General features: G+C 48.5%; 1 protein-coding gene across 7 annotated transcripts in view; it reads left to right on the forward strand.

Annotated features, from left to right (window-relative positions):
* TMCC1 (transmembrane and coiled-coil domain family 1) overlaps positions 1-12639 on the forward strand; it is a 156335-nt gene extending 143696 nt beyond the window's left edge. For all 7 annotated transcript variants that reach the window (XM_018067170.1, XM_018067169.1, XM_018067172.1 and 4 more), the window contains 2 exons: positions 5628-5763; positions 8483-12639. In XM_018067170.1, the coding sequence (XP_017922659.1) occupies positions 5628-5763; positions 8483-8797 (451 nt within the window). In that variant the 3' untranslated portion in view covers positions 8798-12639. The remainder of the gene's footprint in view (positions 1-5627; positions 5764-8482) is intronic.

Here is a 20086-nt window from a genome sequence, read left to right on the forward strand (position 1 = left end):
CATTTCAAAGTAAACTACTGTAATCTTTTTTAACAGCTTTATTGAGATACGAAAATCAGTGGTTTTAGTATATCCACAGATACATGCAGCCACCACCATAATCAGTTTAGGACATTTTTATCAGTCTACAATCTTCTCTACCCTGCCCCAGCCCCTGGCAACCATTAATCTTTCTGTCTCTATAGCTTTGCCTATTTTGAATATTCCATGCATGCGGAATCACACAATTCTCAGTTTTCCTTACTGGCATCCTTCACTTAACATATTTTCAAGGCTCATCCATACTGTAGCGTGTGTCATTACTTCATTTCTTTCTCTTTTGCAATAACACTGCGTTGTATGAGTAGACCACACTTTATATATCCATTTATCACTTGATAGTGGGTTCTTTCCGCTTGGGGCCATTATGAATAATACTTCTGTTAATATTTGTATACGAATTTCGAGTGGAAGTTAGTCTTCCTTTCTCTCTGGTGTACACCTGGAGTGAGATTTCTGGGGCACATGGTAACTATGTTTAGAGCGCCAAACTTACTTTCCAGAGAACAGTTGCACCAGCTGTATACCACGGTTCAAATTTCCCCACGTCCTCACCAACACTTGTTATCATCCTCTTTCCTACTCTAGGTCCATAATCTTTTTTATTACAGTCCTCCTGTTGACTCTGCCTTGACATAAAGCTTCAAAACCATCAGTCAGTGTGGTAGTGTCCAGGCCCCTTTGGAGCTGTGTGATTTGAATCCACTTTAGACCTGACTCACCCTTCTTATGAAGGGAATTCATCTGGCCTTCTTGAATGGTTAAGAACTTGGGCTTTAGAGTCAGACCTACCTGGATTCAAGATTGAAGTCCTCGCTCCCCTACTTAATTTCTCTGCCCTTGGGCAAATTTCTGTATCTCTCTGAGCTCCAGATTCCTCATCTGTAAAGTAAAGGTATTACCTACTGTCTTCTTGAGGTTGTGGAAGTTAATTTATATAATCCATGCTAAATTGATTCAGCTAAGTCACTCAGTCCTGTCTGACTCTTCGAAACCCTGTGGACTGTAGGCTGACAGGCTCCTCTATCCGTGGGATTTCCCAGGCAAGAATACTGGAGTGGGTTGCCATGCCCTCCTCCAGGGAATCTTCCCGACCCAGGGGATCTTCCCGACCCAGGGATCGAACCCATGTCCCGTGCAGCTCCTGTATTGCAGCGAATTCTTTACTGCTGAAGCCCCAGTTTACATCATAAGCGTTGGAGAAATGGTAGCTGCTGCTGCTCTTCCTTTTTAATCTGTTCTAATGGTATTTGTGAGCCAGGTTTAATGAAATGATTGTCTGTAACTTTCCTGGAAAGCCTGAAAGTGGCTGAGAGACTGAGGTGGTCCACACAGCAGAGATGTCACCTGAGTCTGCCGCTGTCAGCATGCAGGCTGGTTGCCAATACTGCCAGGCTGCCCGCCCTGCCACCCCACATCGGCCCTAGCTTAGGAGAGTCCTTTGCTGCCAGCCCAGCCCAGCCCTTCCCCTAAATCCCAAGAAACTGACACAGTGGAACACCCCATTTTTAAAAAGCCTCTAGCCCCTGTGTGGTGAGGGGAGAGGATAACGAATCATCCAATGCTGACACCACCACACACGGTGGGTTTAATAGGACAGTCATACAAAGACAGTACGTTAACCTAATCTTGTGGCATTTGTTGAACTTTAAACGTGGTGGATTTCGTGCAAAGATGGGCTCGATAAATGACAGAAATGGTATGGACCTAGCAGAAGCAGAAGATGTTAAGAAGAGGTGGCAAGAATACACAGAAGAAATGTACAAAAAAAATCTTCATGACCAAGATAATCACGATGGTGTGATCACTCACCTAGAGCCAGACATCCTAGAATGTGAAGTCAAGTGAGCCTTAGAAAGCATCACTACGAACAAAGCTAGTGGAGGTGATGGAATTCCAGTTGAGCTATTTCAAATCCTGGAAGATGATGCTATGAAAGTGCTGCACTCAATATGCCAGCAAATGTAGAAAACTCAGCAGTGGCCACAGGACTGGAAAAGGTCAGTTTTCATTCCAATCCCAAAGAAAGGCAATGCCAAAGAATGCTCAAACTACCGCACAATTGCACTCATCTCACACACTAGTAAAGTAATGGTCAAAATTCTCCAAGCCAGGCTTCAGCAATACGTGAACCGTGTTCAACTTGCAGATGTTCAAGCTGGTTTTAGAAAAGGCAGAGGAACCAGAGATCAAATTGCCAACATCCGCTGGATCATGGAAAAAGCAAGAGAGTTCCAGAAAAACATCAATTTCTGCTTTATTGACTATGCCAAATCCTTTGACTGTGTGGATCACAATAAACTGTGGAAAATTCTCAAAGAGATGGGAATACCAGACCACCTGACTTGCCTCTTGAGAAACCTATATGCAGGTCAGGAAGTAACAGTTAGAACTGGACATGGAACAACAGACTGGTTCCAAATAGGAAAAGGAGTACATCAAGGCTGTATATTATCACCCTGCTTATTTAACTGCTATGCAGAGTACATCATGAGAAACGCTGGACTGGAAGAAGCACAAGCTGGAATCAGGATTCCCGGGAGAAATATCAATAACCTCAGATAAGCAGATGACACCACCCTTATGGCAGAAAGTGAAGAGGAACTAAAAAGCCTCTTGATGAAAGTGAAAGAGGAGAGTGAAAAAGTTGGCTTAAAGCTCAACATTCAGAAAACGAAGATCATGGCATCTGGTCCCATCACTTCATGGGAAATAGATGGGGAAACAGTGGAAGCAGTGTCAGACTTTATTTGGGGGGCTCCAAAATCGCTGCAGATGGTGACTGCAGCCATGAAATTAAAAGACGCTTACTCCTTGGAAGGAAAGTTATGACCAACCTAGATAGCATATTCTAAAGCAGAGACATTACTTTGCCAACTAAGGTCCATCTAGTCAAGGCTATGGTTTTTCCAGTGGTCATGTATGGATGTAAGAGTTGGACTGTGAAGAAAGCTGAGCGCCGAAGAATCGATGCTTTTGAACTGTGGTGTTGGAGAAGACTCTTGAGAGTCCGTTGGACTGCAAGGAGATCCAACCAGTCCATTCTGAAGGAGATCAGCCCTGGGATTTCTTTGAAAGGACTGATGCTGAAGCTGAAACTCCAGTACTTGGGCCACCTCATGCGAAGAGTTGACTCATTGGAAAAGACTCTGATGCTGGGAGGGATTGGGGGCAGGAGGAAAAGGGGACGACAAAGGATGAGATGGCTAGAAGGCATCACGGACTGGTGATGGACAGGGAGGCCTGGCATGCTGTGATTCATGGGGTCGCAGAGAGTCGGACACGACTGAGCGACTGAACTGAACTGATGGAAAATGTGGTGCAAAATCAGCTCCAGAGGTGGCACTGTTTCCGAGTGTGTGCCGGGGCCCACAGATGACGTAAAAAGGCAGAGTTTCAGAGAACCCGCCTGAGTCAGACACAAAGTGGAAACCTTCCCGATCCGTTATTCAGGTCACTCCGGTGACGGTTTCGATGGGCGAGAAAGCAGCACAGAGATTGTTATCAAGGACGCAGGAGAACTAAATAGGAGTCAGTAATGTAGCAAAGAGGGTCAGCTAGACCTTTATTTTTAATCTGTGTCGCATGGAGAAGGAATGGGGTTTAGGATCTAATTATTCATTATATAATTATTAGAAGGGAGAATGTTGCTGATGCCGCTGCCACATAAAGAGGACCTTGAACAGAGAACTTCCATGGATTCCTTTCAAGTGTGTGTACCGCACATCTGGTTAAACACGAAAGGGACGGGCAGTTTAAATGTTTGCCTTTGTTCTGCCATTTCTGTTTCTTTAATACAAAGTTTGCCGAGACTTGCATGCCAGTGTTAGGTGTGTGCTTGCCTGAGAAGCACCCAGTCGTCGCGTTTGTGGGGAGTCGGTTCTAGGAGCCCACCCCACCCCCAGAAGTAGTGAAGTCTGCTGATGCTCCAGCCCCTATGGAGCCTGTGCGCACCCTCCCGTGTGGTGGCGCTCACAGTGTAGATGCTCTGTAGATACTGCTGGTGCCCAGTAAATGCACCTCTTAGGTTTCGAAACTTGATGGATTTTTTTTTTTTTTTTAATATCTTCCATCCGAACTCGGTAGAACCTGAAGTATGTAGATCTCCAACTGTGTATCCTCCTCTTGGGATGAGCCCTCCGTGTTTCTAGTCACCGTCAGCTAGAGCTGTGTGATTCCTCCCTGTCGGGGCTTCTCACTGTCGTCTTCGGCCTTTCTCCTACCTATTTAGCTCTTTCCTTTCCTTTTTTTTTTTTTTTTTTTTTGGTTCCTTGAATTCCACCTACAACCTGCCGGAAGCTTCACCAGTAGCAGGCAGCCCTGTGTTCCTCATGTCAGCCTCCCCCCTCAGCATCTGCTTTAGGTCCATGCACTGTCTATTTCAGGTTCCCCCTGCCTTCCCTGCCTCTTAAGGGCAGAATTTCTTTCTCCCCCAACTGTTCTGGCCAGTCCGTACATTTCTACCTCCCGCCCTTCACCCGTGTTCTTTGTCCAGCCTCTATGATCTCTTCCTTTTAAACGGTTCCAGTCCCACAGATTCGCGGTGCCCTGCCCAGGTCCCGTCTTCATGTAGAATGAACCTTTTCACGTGAGTCTGAAGTGCTAGAGGTACCAGATGAACAAAATATGCTCCCTGCTCCTGAGGAACCTTCTCTTTGTGCATTCCCCCACTTTTCTTCTCAGCTGCAGCCACACTGTCCCTCCTCTCTGTTCTAAAATCTGCCAAGCCAATTCTCATCTCAAGAGTTTTATACTTGCTTTAAGATAGTTCCTTCGGCTTTAAGATACTCTTCCCCTCACATCTTCATGTGGCTTGTTCATGCCATCACCCAGGTTTCAGCTCTCAGGGTTGGGAAAAGGTCTTCCCGAGCAGTCCAGGGCCGCCGGGCACGCTGCCGTATCCCCGTCCCGATCTCCGGCTCACTTACCCGCCTGCAGCTGTCTTGGTTTTACTGCCTTCCACCACCACTGTAGGCTGTGAACTCCTGAGGGCAGGCGTTCGGTCTCTCTTACCGCAGCGTTCCCAGAACCTTGAACAAACCAGGCACACAGCAGGTGCTCAGTAAACGTCTGTTGACCCTGTGCCGGGCACTGTGCTTGGCAATAGGGACAGTGGGCTCTGAATGACGAACATCCAGGTGAGTGAGTGACCTGCCCCAGTCGGAATAAGCTCCTGGTGATTGCTGGAAGGTCAGTTTCCAATTGCCTGCTGTGTATCTTCTGATGAGACCGCTTAACGTCCTCTGGTTTTTGCTTCTCCCATATGCCGCTGGGGGCAGAGTAAGAATGGCCTCATTTGTAATGGGTCTGCTCAAAGCTAACCAGGGCTGCTGGCCTCGCTGCAAATACCGTGTGTTGAGAAGAATGTGGAAGAGCCCTGTTGCTGTTGTGATGCGGCCTTGTGAGAAGCTGTCCGTCCCAGGGACCGAGAGCTGTGCCCACTAGCGTGCCTGTCACCCAGGCCACTTGCCTGATTTCTCTGTGCTCTCGTTTTCTTCCTTTGCAGAACGGATTTGGGGGGTTGGATGTGAATAATAACCAACAGAAATACAGAACACGTGAACCATGTCACCTCTCCCTCTTGTTAGGTGTGAACGACTGGAAGAGCAGCTGAATGACCTAACAGAGCTCCACCAGAATGAGATCTTGAACTTGAAGCAGGAATTGGCCAGCATGGAAGAGAAAATTGCGTACCAGTCCTACGAACGGGCCCGGGACATCCAGGTCAGCACGGTGGGCCAGGTGGAAAAGCAGAAGGCTGAGAAGGCAGAATGGTGGTTTCCAGGGGCTCGGGGCAGGGGCTGGGGGCTTGGGGCAGGTTACTGGTTAATGGGTCCAGAGTCTCAATTTCCTAAAATGAAAAGAGCGTGGAGGTAGGTGGCGGTGATTGTACAACAGCACAAACGTGTCATGCCACTGACCCGTGCGCTTAGAAGCGGTGCAGATGGTAAATTTTACATCATATATATGTTACCACAGTACAGAAGGGGAAGAAAGAGGCATGACACACCAGCACCTGCCCCTGCCTGGGTCCAGCCGAAAACATGGAGCTCAGTGCAAGAAGCCGGTCGCAGAGGCCGCACAGTGCCTGAGTCCATTTACGTGAAGTGCGCAGAGTAAGCAAGTCTATGGAGAAAGTGGATCTGTGGTTGCCAGAAACTGGAGGGAGAGGAACGGGAGTGATGGCTAAAGGGGAGGGGGTTATTCTGGGGATGATGGAGACATACTGGAATTTCATAGGAGCGATGGTTACACAACATGGTGAACTTATAAATGCTTCTTAAGTGAACACTTTAAAAGGAGCAAATGGTAGATATTATATTATGTGTGGTAGATTTTATATTATGTATTTTTACCATGCACACAAAAAAATGTTTAGGGTCAAAGACAGAGAGGGCAGAGTATTAGAAGAAGCTTAGACCGCCTGTAACACACCTGCTCTTCAAATGCGGTGCGTGTCTCAAAGTAAAAGTGTCAATCACTCAGTTGTGTGTGACTCTCTGCGCCCCAAGGGACTGTGGCCTGCCAGCCTCCTCTGTCCATGGGATTTCCCAGGCAGGAATACTGGAGTGGGCAGCCATCCCGTCCTCCAGGGGATCTTCCCAACCCAGGGATCAAGCCCGGGTCTCCCGGATCACAGGCAGATTCTTTATCATCTGAGCCACCAGCATTTCTCAAGTCTACACCATTTGGAGGTGGTGTGCTTGCTTGGCTTCTTGGGAGATGTTTCTTGGGCTCAGGATGGTCTTAGTAGATGGACGAGCACAGATATTATGTCTGTGGTTACTGCTTCAGAAGCTGCTCTGACAGGTCCCAGGGCCACCTGACCTATCTTCTTCTGTGGCAGAAGCCTCACTGCCAGATCCACCTTATACAGCTACACTACCAGGCCATTTGTGAGAATAATAGCGGGCTACACAGTCCATGGAGTCACCCAAGAGTCGGACACAACTGACCAACTCAACAATAACAGCGGTAATGAGGAAGGCTAATGGCACTCTTGTTTAATCCATGGCAAAAGAGATTTTAACTTTTTCTCATCCCAGTTGGGAGATATTTCTAAAAACCCTGAGAAAACTCAAAGACGCACACCAGGACTTTCAGTGCTTTGTTCCTTGTGGTTTTCACTGCCTTTCTCTGGCAGCTCTGGTGGTTTCCTATGAAAGCATCCTGAAATAAACCAGTCTTGGTGCTGTAATACAGGAGACATGTATTACAGAAGCCTCAAGGAATCAAGGGAATGTCTAGATCATTTGCCCAGATGCCCCCTTTTCCATGACCCAGAAGTCTGTTTACATTTTAGTTTTTTTCCCAAGGTCCTTCTGGAATGGGGTGTATCTGTTGTGTGTCCATTCTCTAGCTTAGCTTCAGTCTCAAGTTGCCTTGCTATCACCTCAGATCCCAGGAAACCAGCACCCACTGAAACCAAGGTCACATAATCTGGGCTCCTACCACTGCTGAACTTCGGAGGGTATCTGACCATGGCTAAGGAAATAGGTCCTGTCCTCTTGAGTTTTATGGTCAATTTTATATGAACCCGTGGTTGCAGGTTATGAAAGGAAACGCTGGGTCAGGTGTTGGGCACAGTGTCTGTTCTCTTCACAGAGATCAACTCTTCTTAAGAAGACAGTGCAGGGAGCCCTTTTGCCTGATGTTGGGGAGTTACTTAGCTTGAAAAGCACCTGGTAATATGTCCAGAGGAGGTTCACTCCATTGTTCTGTGAGAAAGGTGGAAATAACCCAGATCTCTCCAGTAGGGAGCTGGCTGAATAAACTGTGACCTAGCCAAGCTGTAAATGCTAGGTAGCCATTAAGAAGAACCAGGTGGGCCTCGATGCATTGAGGTGGAGAATCGCCAGGGCCCTCTGTCAAGTGAGAAACACGTTGTGGACCAGTCCCGTGGTGTGATACTATTTGCATGAAGGTAGAAAAATTTTAAATAATTGCATGCATTTCCCTAAGGACATCTGTGTGTAGACTTAAACACGGGTGAAAGGGTGAACACACACCAGACTGGCAGAGTCACTCCAAGGGCAGGGACCGGGATTGAGGAAAATACCAAGGGAGCCTGTATGTCCTGTTATGGTGAGCAAGTGTGTGTGTCCTGTGCCACTCGAATTAGTAATTGTTACATGGGGGAAGAAAAGAGAGACGCAGTCGTGGGTTTGAGGTCTTGTCGTTAGAATGTTCAAGACCAGATCTGACTGTGGCTGAATGCAGCGGAGCACAGCAGAGGGGAATCAAGTTGCTTGAATGGTAATCAAAAAGTAAATATTAGTTGCTTAAATCATGAGTTGTGCCGTGGCCCCTCACATTCAAGACTCGTGCACATTTCAGATCTCTGACCTAGCTCGGGATGCATCTGGCCGCCCCGCGGGGCCTGCCAGCTGCTCCGGGCGCCATGAGCGTCCCAAGGCTTACCTCTCCCCTCTCTGACCCACAGGAGGCCCTGGAGGCGTGCCAGACCCGCATCTCCAAGATGGAGCTGCAGCAGCAGCAGCAGCAGGTGGTTCAGCTGGAGGGGCTGGAGAACGCCACTGCCCGGAACCTGCTGGGCAAGCTCATCAACATCCTCCTGGCGGTCATGGCGGTCCTTTTGGTCTTCGTGTCCACGGTCGCCAACTGCGTGGTTCCGCTCATGAAGACTCGCAGCAGGACGTTCAGCACGTTGCTCCTCGTGGTGTTCATCGCCTTTCTCTGGAAGCACTGGGACGCCCTCCTGGGCTACGTGCAGCGCTTCTTCTCCTCACCCAGGTGATGCTGCCCTCCCCTCCGGCGAGTGCGTGCGGCGAGGACGTAGACGGCCACTTCCCTCCTCTGGAGTTTTCTACAGCAACAAGAGTTGAGTGAATCTGTTTACATTTAGAATAATGTTTTTTTTTTCTTCTTCTTCTTCTTCCTCAAAAGACGCAATTGCAATAGTATTTTTTAGATTTTATCCAAGAAGTTTTTTGGGCAACAATCTTGGATCACTTTTATGTAGCATGATTTTCCTTGGGATGCAAATCTGAAAACAGTCCTTTTACATGAACCAACCCTCTGGAGCACACTGAAGGGCATTCTAAATTGTGGCTTGAAGGACTGCACTAAAACCCACTAAAAAGACGCGTGAACACCTGACTAGGGAAACCAGTTGAACCTAACACCCTGCCTTGTCTGGGCGCACCGCCTCTCCCTGTCCCAGACTAACTTTACTGTGAAGCCCTACCACATTCCATGTCTGAGTTTCTGCGCTCGGGGTGGATTTTCCTTGTCCGTGGAAGAACACGTGGATCTCCCTGGCTTTCTCACCCAAGTTGGCCACTCACGCTAACCCTGGAAGTATGATCAGTTTGGAGCCTGGTCCCATAACCTTTGCTAGGATACAAAAAAGGACATCACACCCCAAGGATCACTGCACAGTCCTACTACAGTATTTTGAAGTAGCCCTCTAACTGCTTAATTTTAAACAAATCCCATGGCCGCACTTTTAAGGTTTTTTTTTTTTAAAAAAGATGTGTATGGTCACCAACTTATAAAAACAAACAAACAAAAAAATCCAGACCGCGTACTTGAAGAATGTAGTACTCAAACTCTCAGTGCTTCCTTACGGTTTCTAATAGGGTTTTTTATTATTGTTATTATTATTATTGGGTTTTTTTGGAAAGGGTTGGGAGGGTCTTTTTTTTTTCTTCCTCCTTTGAAATAAAGAAGTGCTGTTTTTAAATGAAGAGATGTGTGGATATTTAAGTGTGCTGCCCTCCTTGTCCTGAAACAGTTTGAGGAGAGAACTTGCTGTGAATGCCGCTCTCTGATGCCCTCGTCCTGAGACACAGCTTCAGCTCCCCCCTGGCTGCTGCTGCTGCTTTCTGGTGTCCTGCCACTCCACACCTCCCCCAGTGGGCTTGGCTTGGTTGGAGAGGAGAGGGGTGCTCAGGGAGAGGGGGGCTGTCTCCGCAAACCAGCGTGACAGGGTAGAGACGTTTCTGCCCCGAGACTTAGGTTCACCCAGTGACTTTGGGCTGGGGTTGTCTCTAGGAAAATCTGAGACTGCACTACGAGAGTCATAAATAATTCCTCGTGCTTTCTTAATTTATTTCTTAACACCCCCTAACTACCGAGACCAAAGTGACGTGAAATCTTGTGTCTGTATTTTGGCCCCAGCCCGCCTTCATTTCACAGCTTTATTCTGTCTGCCTGAGAGAATCAACTGAGGATGATTATCCCTAGAGAGCAGGAAAGGAAACGTCAGGTTAGAAGGACCCAAGTTTGGGGTGTAACATGTCGTCAGCCTCCTCTTCATCAAGACAGACGTATTAGCTGTGCTCCTTGGACCTTTATATAGAGAGTTTAGAAAGACAGGCTGAGCCTCTATCCCTGTCTTATCACCAGTTCCACAATCTTGGTGGAACTTGGACTTTTCGAGCCTGTCTTGAAAGCGTGGTCAGGCTTTTCGTGTTCATAGTATTGAATCACAGATGCTGGTGCCTCTTGGCCTCTGTCCTGTGCAGCCAGGCAGTGAACAAGGGGCAGACGTCCTCTGCCCTGGAAAGAGACGCACAGCACGCTCTGCCCATCCTCCCTGTGCTGGGGGACGCTTCCAGCCCCAGATTAGCCTCGCCTGTCCATGCGAGACGATGGCTTGCACGCCAGCTCTGGCCTTCCGTGGCCTTCCCAGAGTCAGCGTGCGGTTTCCGTCATCATCTCGACATTCTAACTCAGGTACCCCAGTCTTCACCCCATCCTCCAGCCCCAGATGGTGACGGCATACCTGTCAGCTCTGCAGGCCTCTCAGAATCACCTCCCAGAACAAGGACCATGGGGCTGAGTTTTCTTTTAAAATAATTGGAACCAGTTTACGCCCTGGCCCAAGACAAATTGTTCCCAAGCCCGTGTATCTAAGAATGTTGGGACTTCCCCAGCAGTCTAGTGATTAAGATTCCGCGCTTCCAATGAAGGGGGCATGGGTTCAATCCCTGGTCGGGGAACTAAGATCCCTCATGCTGTGCAGCACGGCCAAATGATAAAAATACAAATGATAAAGTGTTAACTCTGTCTAAATATATTGCAGTGACTTTAGGTAGAAGTGTCAGAGGACACCACGACCTGGTCAGACCAGCGCAGTGTCTCCTAACTGTCTGCTTCAGGTTAACCTCTCAGAGAGGGGAAGAGCGCCCCATGAAGTTATTGGAAACAACTCTAGCCACAATCCTCCAGTTTTTCTAAGAACTTTTGAGTCCCCTGAACTGTGGAGAGGCTACAAAGTTTGGAGGGCACCGGAATTCACTAGCTAGATGGATTAAAATTATTCCCTTTTTTTTTTTTTTTGGCTTTGGGACAGTTTCTATCAAAGGAAGGTTTGCACCTCCAGAAGCTCCCTGAGCTCCCAGCCAAACAGGCCCCCGCTAACTGTCCATCCTCTTCATCTGTCCCAGGAAGGACCTCCTCCAGGCCAGGTCAGGCCCAGTAATGGCTTTCTAGCTCTCCTGTCCCTTGATTATTCCCCAGGCCCAGCAGTTGTCTGCACCTAATGCTGTTTGTAACCATGCATCCGTTTTCTCGCCTGCCCATTCCTGTTGCCTCTGAGTTTCTTTGCATTGTGGCTGTCCCTGAGTTGTCTTATCTGTTCAGAGCTCTCCTGTAACCTCGCTCTCATGGTTTAACAGTTCTGTGGGTGGAAACGTCTCCTCGCTTTAACGCTTATTCTCTTTAAAGACTGCGTGCATTCCCTGTGAAATGAAGCATTCCTGGATGAATGGTTAGTGCTGTGTGTGAGGCTGATGGCGGCCTGGGTGACTGTTCAGGTTGTAGAGTCTCACTAACATTTTACCTTTTACATGATCGTTGAACGGCACTTCTGTCTGCTCCAATCTCAGTTCTTTGGAAAGATACTCAGTGCACCCTAGCAAAGAAGGCTTTCTATTCCACCCGCTCCTGAAGAAGCAAAAGTAAGGTTACATTTTATACTTCACTGACTGGGTGGGGTCTTCCCTATCCCCTGAGCCGGTTCCACTCAATTAAGGTAAAATTTGCTTCCAGGAAAAACTGGGATCAAGCCTTCCTTGCTAGCCACATCTTGATAACGAGCATAATGTTCACGTGGTCTTTGCTGCATTTGGTTTTGTTTTCTGATTTCCTGTTCCTCAGAGGTACAGTTGGATGAAATGCTGAATTCCAAGTGAGTTCCAGCAAGGAGCTGCCTTTCAGCTTCGGAAAATATGCATCCCAAACAAAGCCAAATATGATTAAAAAAAAAACAAACCAACACAGGTCGGATTACGGTTCCCGCCCCCGCGTGCAGCTGGGGACTTTGAATGTGGCTCTAAGAGTTACCATTGCTGTCTGTGTGCTGTGTATTCTGGGTGATGCCCTCAGTAGGAGTGATTACTAGGCTGTAAGCGTGTTTATCAAAGTGTGTAAGAGTAAAAACTCACTTGCACGAATTGAAAAGTACAGAAATGACACTTGTGAACGTGTGAACATTACCACTGTAGTTGATAGGTCTTAAGCTGCTAATTGTTGAGAGAGAATTACATTTATGTTGTGTCTGGTTGCTGCCAGTTCTCAGCAGCACTTTTACTGTACATACGAATTTGAAATAAAGACCTCAGCTGTTAACGAGGTGGTTGGATTCGGGTTTGTTTTGCTCTTCGTTTTTGCATATTCAGTTCCAGTGGCAAGTTTGTCAGTCTGAAAACTCCACTAGTTTGTGCATTAGAAACTCTGTGTGTGAGTGTGTGTGTGTGTGTGTGTGTGTGTGTGAGAGAGAGAGAGAGTGTGTGTGAGTGTGTTTAGCCAGTATCTCAAGACCATAACTGATAAACTTGCAGCTGGGTAGCTGTCACGTCTCCCTGGATTGTGCAGACTTCATTTCAGACTGGCACTTTGCCACAGTTCCTTTACACTGGTAGGTAAGACTGCCTCCTGAGGGCTTCCCAGGTAGCTCAGTGGTAAAGATTCCACCTGCCAATGCAGGAGCCACAGGAGGCGTGGGTTTGATTCCTGGGTTGGGAAGATCCCCTGGAGGAGGACATGCCAACCCACTCCAGTGTTCTTGCCTGGAGAATCCCATGGACGGAGGAGCCTGGCGGGCTACAGTCCGTGGGGTCGCAGAGAGTCAGACGCAACTGTACACACAGGCACACAAGACTGCCTTTTCGTTCTTAGGAGGGAGTCCTCTAGAGGCAGGCCCTTCCCAATTCAGCACCTGATGACCCGAAACAGGTATAACCATCCGTGTCCATTTTGTTAATAAACAGATGTTACGATGGGACTAAAAACTTGCTTAGTAAAACATGTACCATTTGAAGTTCTGCATTCATGCAAGGAGTTATCTTGTAGCCTGTCTCCATCTGTGGTTATGGTATTGATGTAATAGTTTCTGTGATGGGTTGTTTTTTTAATGATATCTGGGAGGCCTCTGGAAATGGAGAAGCTCTGATCTCGCCTTCGACAGGGCACCAAACGGGGTCCTCCTGATTTTGATCCTTCACACCCACCCCCATCTGAATGTCAAGATGTGTAGGTCACTCTTCTGGCTTGCTAGCTCTGTGCCTCCCCTCCCATCTATCAGCTAGAGTATCTCACCCACCTTGATCCTGCCTGGCGGATGATGTGAAAGGAAGAGACGCCTCTTACGAAAACTTTTTAAATTGCTGTGAGAATGCCCTTGCTGCTGCTAAGTCACTCAGTTGTGTCTAACTCTCTGTGACCCTGTGGACTATAGCCTGCCAGGCTCCTCTGTCCGTGGGGTTCTCCAGGCAAGAATACTAGAGTGGGTTGCCATCCCCTCCTTCAGGGGATCTTCCCAACCCAGGGATTGAACCCACGTCTCTGTCTCTCCTGCACTGGCAGACGGGTTCTTTACCACTAGCGCCCCTGGGAAGCCCCTTAAGCTGCTTGAAATATGGACCAGCCTGCTATGTGCAGATGCTAAGCTGGCCAGTCTCAATGGGCCCTAAGTAAGCTACACCATGAGTGACAAGTCCTAGAGTTTTCACAGTGAACCCTGACAGCAGATGATGGATAATTTCAAAGTCTGATTTATTATCATCCATTAAAAACATGGGAGTATGGAAGACTAGAAATGGGCTTCCCTCATAAATCTGTGAAGCTGTGGTGTAGAAAACAGACTAGGGAGGCAGGGAATGGGCATGTGACCAACTAGAAAGTGTCTACCTTACCTGACAGTCAACTGTGTTATTTTTAAACTATGAGCTAAACTAAACTCCTAGCCGACTTATGACCCCAAATCTCGCTAATGAAGAGCTGCTAACATTCACTGAGTCTTTATCAAATGCTGGGCTTAAAGGCTTGGTACTTGACACACATGCACTGTGCTTAGTCGCTCGGTCGTGTCTGACTCTCTGCGACCCCATGGACTGTCGCCTGCCAGGCTCCTCTATCCATGGGGATTCTCCGGGCAAGAATACTGGAGTGGGTTGCCATGCCCTCCTCCAGGGGATCTTCCTGACCCAGGGCTCAAACCTGGGGCTCCTGCAGTGCAAGCAGATTCTTTACCAACAGGGCCACCAGGGAAGCCCACGGGACGCAGAGCTCTCAATTCTTCCCGAGGCTCTTACACAGGCCTTGTCATCCTCACCGTCTAGCTGAGAAGCAAAGCTTGAGCTAAAGCTTGCCCAGAGTTACACTGTTCAGTTCAGTTCAGTCCAGTCGCTCAGTTGTGTCAGACTCTGCGACCCCATGAATCGCAGCACGCCAGGCCTCATGTCCATCGAGTCAGTGATGCCATCCAGCCATCTCATCCTCGGTCGCCCCCTTCTCCTCCTGCCTCCAATCCCTCCCAGCATCAGAGTCTTTTCCAATGAGTCAACTCTTCTCATGAGGTGGCCAGAGTACTGGAGTTTCAGCTTTAGCATCATTCCTTCCAAAGAAATCCCAGGGCTGATCTCCTTCAGAATGGACTGGTTGGTTACACTGTTAGGAAGTGGTAAATGAATGGGGTGGAAAATAGGTCTGTGCAACATATGTAACAAAAGATGAGTGTCCACAAAGGGTTAATGGAAACTGAGAAAATCGTCAACCGAGTAGAAAATGGGCGGAGGTTCCCAGGAAAAGGAATGAATCACCAATAAGTATTCAAAAGAAAATGTTCAGCCTCATGGGTAAAGCAGTGCGTTAAATGGGGGAAAAGGTCTGTGGTGAAACAGAGTATTGTCCACTTCTGTGCAAAGTATTGGGTTGGCCAGAAAGTTCCGAACAAACTTTTTGGCCAACCCAGTAGTTTTGTTTGCATAACTCTATGTATGTAAGTATATAGAAATGAAAACCACATTAAAACTGTTCCCAGTAATTACTTCTGGGAAAGGGAGTGGGAGGGATGGTGATGAAAAAGGACTTTGATGTTTGATTGTAAAGTATGAATCTCTTAAACATGAATGTAGCTGTGTATCTTTAAAAAAATCAAAACCTTTTTTTTTTTTTTTTTTTTAAGTAATAGGTCCATTGAGAAGCAGGAAAGAGTTGACAGTGTTTCCTCATGCCAGACTGTAATTTAGGTTTGCCTTAGAAGGAGATCCGAGCTAAGTTTGGACCACCCATTGGGTTTCTTCCCAGCCTGGATTTCTGGGTGTGGTGGTCAGATGGATGTCCCCCTCGGGGGCGGGGGGTGCCTGGGCCAGGGGTACGTGGGGCGATGGGCTTGCAGCAGCTGCTGCCACCTTGAGTTATCCTCCAGCCTTTGGAAGCCACTCCGTGCACCAGGCCAGGCAGTGGAGGTGTGCTCTCGGTCAAGGGGGTGGAGCCTGTGTTGTAACAGAGCCAGGAGCCACGTGTGGGGGCGGAGAGGAGGCAGCTGTTCTGAGCCAGCAGTTGGGAAAGGCTGGAGGAGGAGGCGTGGTGTCTGGGCTGAGAGAGGATGGGTTTCTGGTGGGTGGAGATGAGTGAGGGGGGCCTTGCACACTGAAGGAACAGTGCTGTCAAACACCACCCTGGTGACAAAGGCCAAGGCGAGTGGTTTCAGCAGCGGTTGAGAGCCTCGGTCGGCTGCAAGCATGCTGGAAGAACGTGTGAACCAGAGACAAAGTTAACAGCAGTTCTGAAAGATTCTGAATGCCCTGCTGAAGGTTTACACTGTGGCTGCAGGAAGCTGTCAGGGTGCAGTGACCCACCCTGTGTTTAAAGGCAACTGTAGCCCTTTCGCAATGAACCAGTAGCCTCTTTGTCATGGCATTTGGCTGGCTGAGAAACGCTGTCCAAGGTATTTGGTCATTTGCCTTTTTGATCCTATAATGGAAGAAGCTCAAGTTTTGCTTTGATCTGCTAGGTGAGGGTATGGTGAGAGCATAGGAAGCTCGGAGTTCAGTTCATATACGTAAATGGGAGTCACTTCTGGCCTGAGAACCCTTAAAGGGGTCGTCTACATCAGGAGTCCTTAACAGCTTATTTAGGCTTCTGCATTAAAGAATGCTTAAAAATGTCCAAAGGAATAGAAGACTCATCTCAGTAGCTGTTGAGACAGTTAAAAGGTACAGCAAACCACGAAGAAAATCCATTATAATAACCGCTATACCTTAGAGGTTGTAAGGATGAGATTAAACAATTGCACAGTACCTCTCCCAGCTCCACAAATGGTCTCGATTCTTCATGCTATTATTAATAGGCTGAGGACTTTTTGAGGACACGGACCTCTCTCACTCATCTGGATCCCTTCAGATTATGTCCCGTCTCTCATTCTTATCTGATGAAGGAACCAGTAGCTAGAATCTGGGCTCTCTGTTGCCAGCTCTAGATCGTAAGTTGGCTTGGGGGGTAAAAAAAAAAAAATCAGTATGTGTCAACAATACTGTGACCATGGGAACAGCAAGAGAGAGCGTCCCATCCACAGAGAGCATCCTGTCTACAGAGAGCATCCCGTCCACAGAGAGCATCCCGTCCACAGAGAGCAGAAACTAGCAGATGGACGTGAGTACATGGCCCAGGGGCTGACGACAGACTCCACTGGGGACTCTTTTCATATATTTGTTTATTATGTATTTGGCTGCCTGGGATCGTTGGCCTGTGAGCGTTAGGCTTCTCTCTAGCTGTGGCGCAGGGGCTTAGTTGCCCCCGAGGCACGTGGGATCTTACTTCCCTGACCAGGGATCAAACCGGTGTCCCCTGCATTGGAAGGCAGAGTCTTAACCACTGGACCACCAGGGAAGCCCCCACTGGTGACTTCTTAACCACAGGTAAGGATGGTGCTCTGTCCGTGGCCATGTCCTCAGTGCCTGGTTTGGCGCCTGGCACAAGGTGAGTGCTCTTTGAAAAGTGGAATTTTAGGTCATTTCAAAGAGGGCCAGTGGGACCGAACCCAGGCGCTCTTAACGCTGTGACTGAAGATTGAGTTCTCCATTAGGCTCAGGAGTCACTCGGTGGCGCTGTGTTTCCTGGCGGAGATACAGAAACCTCTCATAATCCCTGATTGGCGATGTGGGAAAGTAAAGATAAATGTAAGCTTCTCCCAAGTTAAAAAAAAAAGGTGGAGTTTTTAAGTTGCTACATATGGAATCCCTAGTCTGTGCCAGGCACCATGGTACTTGTTCTATTTCTAATTCTTAACAGTTGCTCTGAAGAGGAGATGGTGTGTAATCGCCATGTTGCAGATGAAAGCAAACTCAGATAGGTGTTTAGGTTTTATTCTCTGGGCCGGTCATTTCACTCGTAAATGGCAAAGGCAGGATTTGGCCTCAGAGACCCTGAATCTCACTGCTTCATGCACCAGAAGCATTTTTTTTTTCCCCTCTTACATTTTCAGTAGGTATCTTCCAGAACATAAACACTTCCTGCTGAAATTCATTTAATTATCATGGCCAGCTTGCCAGCCCAGAGAAGCTGAGTTGGGAAAGTGGAGTGTTATGCTATTTGCCCCTGCCCTAAAGTAGCCCAGACTACTGTACTTAATGTTTTTGGAAAATAGAAGCTTTATTGAGGGAACATGCGGTTTACTTGTTTAAAGCGTTCTGCTCAGTGGTCTGCTGATGCGTCCAGCATCACTAATCCCAGACCATTTCCATCACCTAGGAAACCTTCCACCCATAAACTGCCACCCCGCTACTCTCCCAACCCGAAGAACACTAGTCTACTTCCTGTCTATAGGCTTGCCTCTTCTGGACATTTTACATAAATGGAGTCGCACAGCACATGGTCCCTGGCGACTGGCTTCTTTCACGCAGGGCGTTGTCAAGGACCCTCTGTGTGGCCGCATGTTTCAGCGCCTCGTTCCTTTTTGCTGCTGAATAATATTGCATTGTGTGGACACACGTTTCTATCCATCCATTGGCTGGTGGGTATTCGGGTTGTTTCCACTGTTTTTCATGGGCTTCCTAGGTGGCTCAGTGATAAAGAAATCTGCCTGCCGATGGAGGAGATGCAAGTTCAACCCCTGGGTCAGGAAGATCCCCCTGGAGAAGGGAATGGCAACCTACTCCAGTATTCTTGCCTGGGAAATCCTAGGGACAGAGGAGCCTGGCGGGCTGTAGTCCACAGGGTCGCAGAGAGTGTCAGACACGAGTGAGCGACTTTCACAAGTTTAATTGGGTCCTCAGTGACCAGGACTTATTGGGTCCCCATCAATAAGTACGATAGGTGTTTGGGCTTTGTGACTGCTGATCAAGCAGCTTTGAGACTCTTGGTGCTTAGCACCAAGATTTTATTTAAAAGAGAGAAGAAGGAGAGAGAGAGAAGAAAGCCTGGCTTCCCACAAGCAGTGTTCCCCGACGCTCCCTTCACGCCTTGTCCTCTTTGCTCGTCTTCTCCTTCTTGCAGTAACCTCCCCCAGCCCTGTTTGTCTGCCTGACAGCTCCTACTCTTGTATTTAACTCTTTATTTAGGAATTTTTCAAACAGGGACCGTCAGTAAATAGTGTCCTAAACCTCAGTCATCAGTCACCAACTTGTGGTCAGTCCTGCTCATCCACACACCTGCCTTCCCCTCCCGTCTCTCTTCAAACTAGATCCTTTGGGAGGAAATAACCAGGTAGCATACATTATTTGTCCTTTTGGGGTTTTTTTCTGCTCAAAAAAAATATTTTTTTTAAACTATGGTGAAATTCACATGACATAAAATGAACCTTTCCCCACCACCCCCTCCATTTCAAATGAGTTGGTTTAATTTCAGGTGGTACAGAGATCAGGATAGAACACAGACTTAAGAACACACTTTGGCAGGATTCTGGACTGGGTTTATGTGCATCTCATGGCTGAGGTAGAAATGGCTGAGAAAAACTAAAGACAAGATGAACCAGTGTGGGATTTTTTTTTCCCACAAAAGTGTATTCTTACATGTAGAATAGGTTCCATGACAACACTTCCTTCCAGACGTCGGTGGCAGCAGATACTGTGGCAGCGAATCCAGGCGTTTACACAGGAATGGAACTAAGGGCCATCGTCGCCTCAGGCACAAGGACCAGCTTCCCTTTTGGCCGGATTCCTCGACTCCACCTGGGGCCGGGGGCCTTTCCCCGAGGCCTTCGCTTTCAGCTCCTTCCCCTCTTCCTCCTGCTTGCGCCTGAACGCCTTATCTTCCTCCTCCACCTCCTCGATGCTTCTTCAGCTGCTTCTCGGGCTTCCTGCCGCCTTCGCGGCCCCACGTGGCTCCTGCCACTAAAAGGAACCGGGTTACAGAGACCGGCTCGCTGGCGTTCGGCGGTGCTGGGGCCAGAGCGCTGCACGACCGTCGCCGCCTCCGCCTCGCGCGACAGCCATGTCCTCGCCCCGGGAGTGCCCCCGCGCCCCCGCCTCCGCACGCCGCGACCACCGCCCTGGGCTGGGTCCCTGGATGTTCTCTGCAAGTGCAGTCGCCCCAAACGGGGCCTTTCTGGCTGGCTCCTTTCCTCGGCGCGCTTTCAGCGTCCATGCGCGCTGTGGCCTGGATCGGCACTCCTTCCCGCGGCTGAAGCAGAGCCTGTCGTGGAGGCCCGCGCGCTTCGCCGCCTGATGGCCGGTGGGACCGTTTCCACCGTCTGGGCGCTGTATGTTATACAGACCCTGCGGCCATGGGCGTGGGCCCGCACGCACTGGTTGGAGTCCCTGTTTTCAGTTCTCTCGGGGTGTACGCCTACGAGCGACCT

The sequence above is a fragment of the Capra hircus genome, chromosome 22 (genome assembly GCF_001704415.2).
Source record: "Capra hircus breed San Clemente chromosome 22, ASM170441v1, whole genome shotgun sequence".
NCBI lineage: Eukaryota > Metazoa > Chordata > Mammalia > Artiodactyla > Bovidae > Capra > Capra hircus.